The sequence below is a fragment of the Stegodyphus dumicola genome, chromosome 1 (assembly GCF_044657685.1).
Source record: "Stegodyphus dumicola isolate Sdum_Otavi_A_Nest chromosome 1, ASM4465768v1".
NCBI classification, from domain to species: domain Eukaryota; kingdom Metazoa; phylum Arthropoda; class Arachnida; order Araneae; family Eresidae; genus Stegodyphus; species Stegodyphus dumicola.
In genome coordinates, this window is record NC_140768.1 from 166560853 (window position 1) to 166574980 (window position 14128).

Here is a 14128-nt window from a genome sequence, read left to right on the forward strand (position 1 = left end):
GCTTCTAAAATCTCAGAAAAAAACTAAATTTTACACTGGTCATCAAATTTAGTGGATAACAATAAAAAATTTGCTCATTAAGTTGCAACCAATGCCCAGTACTGTAATTATTTATGTTAATTAAATACAATTGAACACAAAATTGCACTTCTGTGTATATGTTAGTGCCGGAAATATGCTAATTTGGTGATGACAGTGCTCATTAAGTTGCAACCAATGCCCAATGCTGTAATTATTTATGTTAATTAAATACAATTGAATGCAAACTTTCACTTCTGCACATATGTTAGCACAGGATATATGTTAATTTGGTGATTGGCAATGTGATGCGCAGAGGATGCATGTTGAAATCCGGTCTCTAATGTTGTTTAAAGTAAATGTGGTTCTGAGAGTCAAAGCTGTATGTAAGTAAAGCGTCGGCACTCCCATATTATAACCTGACGCCAAATTGCAGCGCCAATTCATTGCAGTGGTGGCGATGTAAACTAAATCTCTCCCCCCTCCTCCTCTACCCTGCAGAGACGCATGGAGATAGAAAGTACGATGGAGGGTCCTTAACCGGTTTTGAAGCACTGCGATCCCTTCGCGTTGACCAAAACACTGGGGGATTTAAGATCAATGGGTTTGGCCACGATCGAATGTAAATATTTTGTAAGTGCGTCGTAATTATACATTTATATATTTTCTATTTCTACAATATTTCAGAGTCCTAAGTGTACGGAAAGAATACATTTTTAAACAAATTTTATTGTGTTATTAACATTAAAATTACGCATTATTTCTTCTCTACTTATAGAACTTCTGCCTAAAATACTTTCTCAAATATGACATGATTTTTTTTAGCTTCTGATGCATCTTTTAAATGAAAAAAATCCAAGTCAATTTGTAATTAATGCTCTATTCGGTCCATTTCAAATTAGCTCTCCTTTTATTTTAATAGTGAAATACTACATTAAAAAGGGAATAAAAAAGGATTTTTTAAAATATTATTTAAAACTTGTACTTGCGTTATTACAAAATGTAGGGCAATAATTATTTTAATTATACTTATCAGATTTTTTTATCCTTAATTTCAACAATACATATCCTAAAACTCTTCTTTATTACTTCCTTAAGTACGCATCTCATAGAATTTTCTTTGCAGTACCTTTTAACAGATTGCTTTCCAGTACAAACAATTCATTCTTAAATAGTTTTATAATGTATTTGTCAGCAGAATTACAATTTATGTTTACAATTTAATGTTAAGGTTATTATGTATTTAGATAATATTTATAATTATTATAAATTTAGATACATTTAATAATTAGATTTCTTCAAAGTAATTTTCACGGGAGTTTTTTTATTTCAAATACATTTATAAATAATTTAATAAATATTTACATATCTTGTTAAAGGCAGATACATACTTTTTGCAAATACAAGCATAAATACCCATACATATTTCACATTTTCAGCATGTGAAAATCTTTAATTTCTGTGCATTTACAATCTTTTTGGAGTAAAGTAATCTATAATAATTTAGCATATACCCAACATTTTTACATAAGGGGAAATATGTATGAATATAATTTGAATGAAAATTACATGCATTATTTTTAATACCCACTCAAAGGTCAGTTTTGCGTTGAAATTCCTTCACGATGGCATCTCTCCCTTTAGGCAGATAACCCTTGCCTGACTTACTCTATTTAATAAAAACTTAACCTTATATGCCTAATTAGAAATATTTTAACATACAAAATTTTATATTTACAGTCAGCCATCAAGTTTCATACTTTGAAACACATTTTAGAATACATTTATTATCAAACTCAAATCTTCTAGAAAATATATTTTGGCAGAGCATTCAATACCTTTGCTGTTACTGGTTCTCAATTTCTCAGAGAAATCTTTAATCCAGGAGAGAGTTAATTGAGAATCGAAAATTTTGCCACTTTTTAGTTACGATACTGAGAGCAAATATTGTAATTATGCTCTCATTAGCCATTCTTTGTCTATGAAATGAGACCTACGTACATTTAAAAGCAAGCATGAACTTCGAATTTCCGAGAAAAGTTCTATTAATGGGTGAAACACTTATTTGTAGACAAGCTCTTCATATATCAGCACATGGTAAACTTTACCTGAGTCCATGTACACATCAATCTTATTTTCATTCAGAAAAAACCGGGAGCTAAAACTATCATGGTAACCAGAAATGAGGTTTCATCACCAAAATTTAACAAAATTGTTCGTAATCGAACGTACACTCAATTCTACACTAGAACCCTTATCACTTCTATTTAAGTTGTCCCTTTTGTACTTTTTTTAAATCGACTTTAGATTTTGCAATCTTTTTATTTTTTCACGGAGATGAATTTTCAGAAAGAGAGCAGAGGCAAAAGACAAAACCTTTTCTTTAACATTTTCAGCATGAAGCTCACAGTTTAGAAATTCAAACATTGACGACTGCGACAAGAGATTTTTCAAATTCTGCAGGATGTCAGGTGATGACAAGCGGCTAGATAAAAAAGTGTTGGATATATGCAGAAGTTCAGCAATGCATGCTGTCATCTTTTCTGACGGATGTGTTAGTCCTCCTTCTGTTACATCTTGATCCTTATATTCTTTAAAATGTAAGAACAGAGTATGCTGTAGCATAGGCTTTGCCCTATCTATAAGAGCCACTTTACATGTATCACACTCATTTAGCTTTAGGCAACGTAATACTCTTCTGGATAAATACCCACTTAAGAAAGCAACTACATTTAGTGATAAATTGTCAAGTTTTTGAAAACTTGCATCACAGTGAATGACTAAACTATCATCAAAATCCTTATTTCTACTATTTTGTTCATCCTCCTCCTCTGCATCTCCTTTACTTTCTATACTTGTAGATGGAGGTACAGGAGCCAAAATATAAAACATAAATTGATCCCCATCTGGTTCACAGTTGGAGAATTTACTTTTACATCGGAATGAATTTAGTGATGCAATCTTGAATACTGATGAAAACTCGTAAGCCGATGGATTTGTACGGTTTCAACCACTTCCTCGGATACGACTAAAAAAGTTTTCAAGGCGATCTTGGTTGCATCTCTTTGTCATAAAGAATTCTCGTTCTTTCAGCATCTCTTCCGAAAGCTGCAACATGGCTGTTATTGTCTGGGTCCAACCTTTTCTACTACCGCATCCTGCGACATGCCTTCTAGGACCTCCTTGATTTTGTGCAAGTGGTTTCAGAAAAACCCATGAGTCAATGAATGACAGCATGTTTGTTCAAAATTTAACATGTTCAGAACCTTCTGTTACAGCACAATGCAATTGTCCATTCATAGAATCGAACAAATTGTCTATCTCTTGTATAAATTCTACCGTTGGAGCAGCACTTGCTTCTATTAGTCCAGATAAGACACACATATTCATTCCTGCTGCTACCGTGTGGCTAAAAACTTGCGCAGCAAGCGCAACTTTCATGGAATTCATGCCAGCCACGTATATGTGTGCATCGGTAATTTTTGGTGCACAGTGAACAAGAAGTGTTTGATCCACTGTGTAAAAATCTCGAATGTGCTTGAATGACACAAGTTCTTTATTAGTTTGGAGGTCATATTTCATAAGGCTACGTCGTAAATTTTTTAAAAGGTGTGGTGGATCGAACAAACAAAAAACCTTCTGCCCATTAAAATAGAAGAATGGCTTTGTAGATTCTGTTCCTAGGAGACCAAACAATCTACAATTACTTCCACTCTGGTCACAAACCAGAGCCTTAACTGTAGCATTAGCAGAAGACAATTTTGACAATGCCTCCATTACTATATCTCGAAGTCGTTCTGCATTCATGGCATGCTTGAGAAGTAAAAACCAAGTGGTACCTTTTTCTTGCTAGTCAAACTTCTCAGCATTAGTACCAGTGCATGATTGGCAAATGAATCGCTTCGTAAACCACCAAAGTCCTCAAATCCAATTACATGATCTTTTTGTCGGTCATACACTAGAGAAGGTTTCAATGATATTTCGTCAAAGATTAAGGCAAACATTTTTTCATGTTTCTCCTTATTTTGCAGAACTTGTTTCAATGCCAATATAACATCTGCACTAATCCCTGTGTATGAGAGCTTCGATGACACAAAACGCTGAAGAGTTCGTTCATCTGGTAGCTGAAGAAATTCTTTTAAAACACGATATGCTGCTCTACTTTTACTGTAGATGCGATAGGCATCAATTTTGTCAGATTGTGTAAAACGCCTGCCTTTTGTTTTTTGAGTGTTCAATATTACCTGCCGCTGAATGAATGAACATTTTTTGCTAACCCTTTGACTAAATAGTGTTTTTTCAAAAGAATAAGCTATAGATTTTCTCTCTGAAGATGCCACTTTTAATTTTAGTCGCCTTGCCATGTCCCGATACTTTTTAACAGTATTTGCCAATACTGATTTTCTGGGCGTATATTTTTTCGCTGAATAATGCGACTTTGATGTGCTGCAGGCTACTGGTGTTTGTTGGTTACTTGGTCCTTGAACAGGAAATGGGGATATTAAATGATTATCCATAGCACTTGAGAAAGGAGTGTCACTTAAATTAGGCACATGCTGATTTGAAACTGCATTCTTTGTTACGTGCAATTTCGGACAACATGGCACAGCATTGTGAACCAGACGATGTTTCGTAGTAACATTTGTAAAACACCAGTCTTGAAAATGAAACATGCAGAGATATGCTTTTTTATACAACTCAGAAGCGGGAATGCCAATGAGTTTATCATTTTGGGAAGCCTTAACCCATGCTTGGCATCTGAAAAGAAAAGAAAGAAGAAAAGTATAATACATGGATTATATTCAAACATACAATAATTAAAAATTATTCATAAACATTACTAACTTTTCAAAATTATAGAGTTGTAGCTTATTTCAAACCTTTTGATTGCTAAGGCCTTTTGAAATATCTATAATTTAAGGTTCTTATGTTAATTAACCATTCATTTTTATTATTTGAATTTTTACTGTCAAGTCCACTTTTTTCGTTCCTCACCAGAATGCAAATAAGTTACAGTATTTAAGTAGATATGTTTGAGGCTAAAAGTGTGTGTGTGAGGGAGGATGTGCTTTTAGAGCAGACTCTGTTATATGCTCGTTACTTTGATAGTATTGCATTCTAAAACCCGGGCTTGCCATTCTGGTTGTCGTTGGTCTAGAAATCATGAGCCAATATTTTCAAATTGAATATTTGAGTTTATTTTAATACTGTTTAGTTCTTCAAAACAAGTGTTGGCGTATTTTGAGCAAGAAGAAAGTGCTTTTATGTTCTGAATTTTTAAAATAAAAATGTTGTTTAAACTTTTGCAGCCATCTGACCTTATAGTCATATCAGACAAAATGAATAGTTGCTTCAAGTCTACTGTATGCTAGTTTTGCATGAGACCTAAAAGTTTACGTTACAACGTTCCACACATACACATACGAAATCAATAAATTTGTTAGCGTCTTAAAATTACAGTACAAATGCATTTCTTTTCTCTCTAGCAAGTACTTTAATTTTTAATACAGTGAAACCTCTTAAGTTGGACAACTTGATGAGTGGGACACTTGTACTGGACGCCTGTACATAGATTTAACACTAAGTTTCATAATTTTATGTTGAACACCAATTATAAATTTTCGTCATCATTCAGTATGGCACTGATTCCTCTACGCTTTTAAGAGACTTTTTTACTGTTAAGATCTAAATTTCTTTCTATATATCCACAAACTTTACTTGCAACTATACCGCAGGGTTTCAGGGTTGTTAAAAACAGTCTATGAATTAAATGAGACCTTTTTTTAACCCAATACATACAATTTTTTATTAAAATTTATTATTATTTTTTATAAAAAATTTCACTACATAAATTTTAAATAAAGTAAACATTACTAAAATGCCCTAAATGTTGCTGATAAAATGCTAACTGTAAATCACATAATTGTTTTTCCAGTGTAAACCAATAGATTTTTATGGACACACAATATTTTATGAACCATACCATGCACGACAAAATTATTCTCACGTTTAAATATAAACACATTACAACATTAAATATAAACACACAACAATATATCACATTTCGAATCCCCTTACAAATAGTAAAAGTGAAAAATAATTGAGTACTAACCTTTGTTCGTCTCGAGGAAATGTTTAGAAATGTATTCCATCAGATTTTGACGAAATCTTACTCTTGCAATCCTTAAATTGGCAGTATCGATACGCCATTATAAGAAATTTTTAAAAATGGTTCTGAAAAGAGCCTTTTATAATTAAAAAGAACAAATTAATAAGTTATAACTAACACAAGAAATTCACGTTAGCAGCTAACAAGATTTGGGTAGAATCAAACAAACCTGTAGAATATCTGGAATAGAAAACAACCAATGACTGAAAAGAAAAAGAGCATGTACAATTTTACTGATTGTGTTTCCACATCGCCACCGCTACGAGCGTTGCGGTCGCTTCAAAGTGCGAGTTCTCCCATTAAAGTGTCGACGCTTTACTTACATTCAGCTTTGCTGAGAGTGACCAGTATTTAGTAGTTATGGCGCAAAGGCATCATTTAAATGAAGGACAAAAGTGGCGAACTACTGGTAGAATTGAAGGAGGTCACTCAAGATTTGAATAACCCTCAAAGTATCATATCAAAAGTTTGGACCCGCTTTTTAAGCACATACAACTTACTTTTGTCCATGAAAAATCCCGTTTATGTGATTGGGGTTTAATGGTTTGGGGAGGAAACATGACAAGTGGCTGCACTGAGCTGCCTATCTTTCAGGGATGTTCTATAACTGCTCGGAGATGTAAAGACGAGGTATTTGAACCCCAAGTTAAGACTTTTTAGGAGTGGTGTTGGCCCATAATTTTTGTTGATGGATAACAGTGCTCAGCTTCATCGACCATATGCTTTGGTTGTATGTCACAATACTTGCAAACAGAATATATCACGTAAATGGATTGGCCATCTAACTCCGACTTGACCCTGATTGAGCATTTATGGGATGTCTCAGGGCCTTGAATTACAGCATGTCAAATTCCTCCTCGGACCCTCCAGGAGCTGAAAAGTGCACTTTTAAAAGAATGGTGTGCAATTCCGTAAGTCTTTATCAACAGTTAGGTAAAAGTCTATGGAAATCAAGATATAAGGTATGCATATCTGTTCGAGGTGACCATACACCATATTAAAGTCCCCCCTTTAATTATTTTCCAGTTTCTATAAATTTGGTTTTAAATTTAATATTTTGCAAATAATCAACTGCCAAACATTACATTGTAATTTATGTTAATTAATGCTGTTGTACAAATTTATATTAATATTTAAGTATCAGTTAGGTTTATTTCTGACATTATTCTTTAATTTTGATGATCAGTGTATTTGCTTTATAGAGACTTAAAATGTTAAAAGTCATTCAGCAAAATATAATATTTTTTCCTGGCTGTAATTCATAGATGCACCTATTTTTTAGTTAAACAAATATGACATTAAGAAGCATCAACAGCTGAATTTTAAACATATAGCGAAACTTTTCTGGGAACGGTTTTGAAAAGCGATGCATGTTACTTAGAAAAGTGGTGTCAAAGGAAAATTACATGCGAGTCGAATGCACAGTCCAAAAGCAGATGGGCAGAACTTTTTTTTTTTTTTTATTTTTATTTTAAACAAAATGAAAAGTTTTAAAACAAAATTTTTTTAAATTAAACATTTTATTTACTAAATAATATTTAGTAATTTTTGATATTGGGAATAAACTGGAATAACTGGAATTGAATAATATTTAGTAATTTTTGAAAATTCCCAGTTTAAATGAGTTTTTCCTCTGACTCCCTTCAGTGTTAAGTTGAACATTCTTTTAACAGTTTATCATTTTCTTCAAGCTCAAGACTTTTTGCATGGCAGTTTGTCTAACTATAAGTTAAGTCTACAACAGATTAAAAGAAATGCTTTTTCGAATGATTTATTCAAATTTCAAAATGTCCGTGTCGAGGTACAGAATGATTGCCCTTTGTTTAGTTCATCTACTATTTCATGGTTACAAGAATAACCAATGGTTCCCTTGGTTTTTCTCTCTGTCTACAGTTACCACTTCCTTTTTATTCAAAGATTTAACCCTTTCACGCCGGGTAGCGCAAACGCGCGCTCATCGCAGAGGCTGGCAGTGTCTTACGTGAGCGTCTGTCCAGGGCTGGGGGCTTTTTTGCTACTAAGCCTAAATCCATGAAATTTCCGAAGTATCAACGCATTGTTTAATAATGCTCTATAGAGTATATTTATATAGAGCTTTATAGATATTTTTATACTTTATACTTTAATTACCTTATTTCTTATTTAAATGCATATTTTTCACATTTTATTTTCATTACTCACCATTTTATGACTTTTAACATTATACATCTGAAAACTAAATATATTACTTAAAATTCTCTTTTCATATGAAAAATTTGAAAACAGGAATCTACACACAGTCCTACGTTACATTCCTTGCACTCGTAATAACTCATTTGCCGTTTTGGAGGATTTTTCCGGGAATGTGAACAAATGAAGCATTGTCGTCTCATTTTTTATCAGTCTCTTCTGAACAGAGTTTTGGAAAATGTCTTTCAGTTATTCTTTCAGAATCAATATCTGAAATATTTTTCATCATTTCTGCTATTTCATGCTCTGTTAAACATTTTTGATGCGTCGACATTGCAACGGTAAAAACTGAAAGAATTCACGTCTAACAAGATCTAATTATTTTCTAAAAACTGAACTGCAAACCGAAATACCCAACGCTTTAGCGCAAATAAAACTTCTCTACTTACAGTAAACAACAACCACATGCGAATAAAGTGCGATTTAAAGAGATGTCATAAATGGAAACATTTATTTCCCCGTTTGTTTATATAAACAAAAACACGTGTATGTGAGTCATGCTTCTCTCATTTCGAGTAGAAGGTCTAATGTACATGTATCTGAAACCATATGGACATACAGTGCCATCTTGTGCTAGAAATTATAGTTTTTCAAACGTTCTAGGACACTGGCACAAATACGTGACAGTCGGTAGTGAACGGGGAAAATGCTCTGGCACGCCCGCGTGTCGGCCGGGAGGTGAGTGTGTTCGTTGCTGGCACGTAGACGTGACAGTCGGCGCGAAGGGGTTAATTGTTTAGAAGCAACAAAGAAAAAACAAAGCTTTGTTGGGGTTTAGAAGCATTTTTTGAACATTTTTATAACCCTCCGAGAATGTAATATATCTACCCCGATTGGAGGATTTTGAAGGTGGAGACCTGAAAAGATGTGATAAAGAAGTTAAATAAAAATATTGGTATCCAATCCGGAAGAACTTAAACCAGTGGTGGTGAACCTTTTTGGGACCATGTGCCCAAAATCTCTTTGATTAAATCCCCTTCAGAGAGCAGTTTGCCATGTTTTGCCAGGCACAGTTAAATTTAAAAGCTGGCCGTTGTTAGATGGTTTGTTTTAGAAAGATAATTGCAAAAACCAACTTTCTGGTAATTCCTCAATTTCCCTTCAATAAACTCCTTCTGTTCAGCTTCTCCAATTCGACAACAATCTTGAGGTTGGTTTTAAAGTGCCATCTGACACTTTAACATCTGATGTGCGATGCATGACATTTTCCCCACACAAAATGCATACTGCTTTCCTATTGTGTTCAATAACTCCAAATGATTCTGTCCAGGTCTCTTGAAATGATCTTCCGCTATCAATATTTAATTTTACCTTTTTTGATGGAGTCATTGGTTAAGGTTTAAGACCTGGAGTTGTAGAAAAGCACAAAATTTAAAAACAAAGCATTGAATATAAATCGATGATATATTTAAAGGCGGTAACATTATTAGCCAATAGTAAGAAATTGGGTTTTCATGAATCGATAATTTATGGCTGCAGATTCAAATATGAACAGGGGACAGCAGTAACCGTTAAATCGGACATCTTTTTGCTAAACTTCTAACTTTGGATTTCATATGCTCCTTTTCGGCTTTATTGGGCTTATTTTGGCTGATTGCATGTGAATAAGCCTGGTTTCCCTATTAAGCTTTCATGTTTTACTATATTATTGAATTGCATGTTTTTAAATTATATTTGTACATTCCGTTTAAGATATTAAATTAGAATTATTCATAAGTTACATCAGTGCATAGATTTGAAAACTGGAATCTATTTAATAATGAAAGTATTAAAACTCACCGGTCTGCAATAAATTTGAATTCGTTTAGCAAACATTAGCTGCTTCAACTTTGCCGTATTCTTTGCCATGTAACAAGTAATATGATTGGCCCAAACAATTGAAATGTCATAAATTGGGTCAATAAATATGTATATTATTTATATAGCTATATATTAAAATCTTATATCTAGGCTTAGGCCGTATGTCATTGACGTTACATGATAAGCAAGTGAAACGTTCAAGAACTGACTGAAACACTTATTTAAATTACATAGTATTTTATTGTGATTATTGATTAAGGAAGTAATATTTTAGTCATGTGCTGGCTTATGAGGTTCTGCGTGCCGACTGTTGCATGCGCGCCATGGATTCAATCACTGACCTAAACTGTATCATCGACGTCTGAATCAGAATTGCAAAAAAAGAAAATGTTTCAGCTTATCTTCATGAAGGAACTGTCATTCATTTACAATAATAATGAATGACAGTACCCAAATGAATCTGGAACATTCCTCAAATCTCCAGAGATTTGAGTTTGTTAAGAGAGGAATCTCTGCTGCTCTGAAGTCCACCACAGACAAAGATCACTGAAAATGGTGTCTCATAAGTATAGGGATCGTGAGGGGGGAAAGGTGGGAAAATTCTAGTCAAATCTTTTTTTTTTTTTTTTTTTTATTGAAACACTGCATATCTGAACAATGTATGACTGCATTGAAATACTTGTCTTTTCCGAGAGCCTCTTAAATGTATTATTATTTGCACAAAATTATTTCTAATGAAAATATTTTTATGCCAGTTTTAAAACTGATGGGTTAATTCATGTGTTCATGAAATTCCTTATAATTTTTTTTCTGGCTTTGTTAATCTTTATTTATGTCGTTTTCCACAGTTTCTTATTTTAAAAATGTGTTTTTATAAGGAACCTGTAACAGTGGAGCAATATTGTTTTCTGCTGTTAATAATGCATTTTCATATTGTGCAGGAAGCTTTAGATTTTCATCTGGTAGATCATCACGTACGCCTCAGAATGATAGACCTTCATCAAGCACACCTCTGAGTAGTAGATCTCCACGTAGCACTTCTCGTGATTCTGGATTTCATCGAAAACCGAATTTTAGACAGAAAATTACTCCTATCATTAAAACAACTCAGTTTGCAGAGCGATCACCTTTAAAAGATCTTTTAGAATCACCAAGAATGCAAAATCAGGTTTGTATATTTCACTCATTTAATATTTGTTCCAGATTCATTTGGGTACTGTTTTATTGTACAATAAAACAAAACTCATATTACTAACAGTAGTATAAAAGCATGTGTGCTTTCTTCATATGAAAAGGGAAGAACTATGGAAAGGTACGAAGGATAAGGTGAGACCAGAAAAGTAACATCTACAGAATATTCTGAGTGTAGTAATAAAGTATGCGATGTTTTGCTGTATTTCAAATAGATCCTTTTTTAAATACATTTAAATTGTTTATAATGCATTCTTATGATTAAAGACAATTGTACCTTAATGTTCTAATGAAAACTGCTAGTTTGACATTAATGTTTTTTTAAAACGTAATCACTCTTAAGTAATTTTCATAAAACTGTTTTTATCAGAATTTTAAGGCATACATTCTAAAATGGGAAAAGTATGTTATGTTTAATTTTGTAGTTAGTTAATACAAAAATATTTTCTTTCTTAGAGTCTGTTAATATGTAAATAAAATTAGAAGTAAAAAATATAACAGGGAAATAAATAAGGTAAAGATATTTAAAAAACAAAATATATTTTATGTACATAATACACTTTTTTTTTGATAATCTTTAATAAGTCTATATTTCAGGAACGGAATTTGGTCTGTAATTTTTAGCCAGAATTAGCAGCATCTGATATTTCCATCTTTTTTATGGCTGCTATTCTGAGTATGAATTAACATTTTGGTTAATTATGGAATTCAAAGAATGTGGCTGATAATGCAGCCAGGTGAATCATAGCAACTTGCTGATGGCTGTGTGATGTTTAAATACAGTTGCACATAAAAAGCTCTGTTCCTTATAAAGGTAACTTTTCTTCAAAGCTTAAGTTTTATGACCATAAAATCTTTATAATAGATACTTGGGATGAAAGTAATTATAAAAAAATTAAATTTCAAGTTAAGACTAATAACTTGTATATTCAAATATATCTTATAAACTTAATAAACAGAATCTAACATTACTCATGCAGTAATAAAAAAATAATGAAAACGATTAGAATTTTGTGTGTGTGTGTGTGTGTGTGTTGGTATATCCATCCTCCATCCTTCTTAAATATAAGAAATTATTAAGAGAATTATTTAGACATCATAATCAGTAAAGTTCAGTTGCAGTTAAAATAAAGGAACACAGGATGAAGATAATAATAAATAAATTCACATGAGAATTAACATAAAATATCACATTTCTACTTATCCTGCCAATTTTACATGACAATTAATGTAGTGAGATGAAGTCCTGCAGTAATAACTAATACTAATAACATTCTTGAGGTTTCATCCTCAGTGGTTTTGCAATTATCATTGCAGCTTAAAGTATTTTCAGAAATTGCACTAACCTGTCTATCTGTATCAATAACAGCAGAAAAGTTATTATTCCCTATCTTAACATTTAACTCGAAATTTTACTATTTTATGGGTGAGACTTGATTTTGATAGGAGGGAGGTTGGTGGTTATTTAAGGTGGGATACTGTGAATTTGGATATCTCGAAAGTGGTGCAGACCAGATTTTGAGGGATGTAAGACCTAGTGGTCTTATAGTAGAATATCTTGGATTATTAAAATTTAACAAATATTATCTATTGGTAAAAAGCTAATATAAATTAAAAATTTAATTAAGAAATTTTAGTTGCAAAAATAAAAAATAAAAGATTAATTATTGCTGCAAACTAATTTACAATATTTAAATTCTAAGAGCATATGTAAATTAAGTGCACATATCTAAACTATGAAAAAGTATAATATTAAAAAAAATTAATCTTAAAATTTTTTAAATTAATTTGTAAGACCAAATTAATTTTTGCATAAGTGAATAATTGTTGGGCAGGCAGGAGACAGACTTAGCAAGGGGAAGTTGCCTCCAAACCTAACTCTTCAATTACTCAATTCGTGTTTCGTCATCCATATAGGCAAGGGTATAATAAAATTAAAAACAGAAAGTTGTGAATTGCTAAAAAAGACATTTAAACTTGTACGAATTTTTAGAAATTTAGCAAGTGAGTGACTAGGAATTAAAATATTAATGAAATGACAAAATAATTAAGACAGAAAACCAATTTTTTAGAAAACCAAAATAATTTAGAAACTCTTCACTATTGAAAACTTCTGCACCAATTATGCATGTAAACATAAAATAAACTATATACAAGCTATCAAAATATAAAAATAATACTAAAAATGATAGTAAATATTTAAATTTAATTTAACTTTACTATATTCTTGTTAAACAATTTAGATAATTAAAATATGGATGAGAATTTTCCCTAGGAAAAGAAAACCTGGGTCCATACTGGCACTTTCTGTTTCTCCAGATGAGTTTCAAGGCAAAATAATTTTTGTGCTAGTGTAATCCAATTTTGTGGGGAAGTTATTTCTTGGATAGGTAATAACATACAGTGTTGCTCTGGTAAATCTTTATTAGACGATTCAATTAGCGTTTGATCTCTTAATTTCAGCACAGATCCTAAGTAAAATTCTTATCTATGTCATTAAATTCATTGTAAGTAACTGACACAAAATCATGAAAGTTACCATATTCAGAATTTGAAAAATAAGTAAGAAATTTCTCTTTTAATAAGTCTGAATTATCTATCTTGACACATTCACGAACATAAAGCTGATTTTCTTTTCCAGAAAAGTTTTAAGCTGTATCGTGTGTCAAAGAATATCACATATTTGTCAATCTCTTAATTCCATCAAATAGCATATAAATT

The 14128-nt window shown here is 32.2% G+C and overlaps 1 protein-coding gene across 3 annotated transcripts in view; it reads left to right on the forward strand.

The window, feature by feature from the left end:
• LOC118192107 (uncharacterized) overlaps window positions 1-14128 on the forward strand; it is a 243404-nt gene that overhangs the window by 37009 nt on the left and 192267 nt on the right. For all 3 annotated transcript variants that reach the window (XR_015042880.1, XR_015042879.1, XM_085822981.1), the window contains exon 5: window positions 11158-11384. Coding sequence is in view for 1 of the 3 variants with exons in the window: in XM_085822981.1 (XP_085679107.1) it covers window positions 11158-11384 (227 nt within the window). In the remaining 2 variants the exon portion in view is untranslated. The remainder of the gene's footprint in view (window positions 1-11157; window positions 11385-14128) is intronic.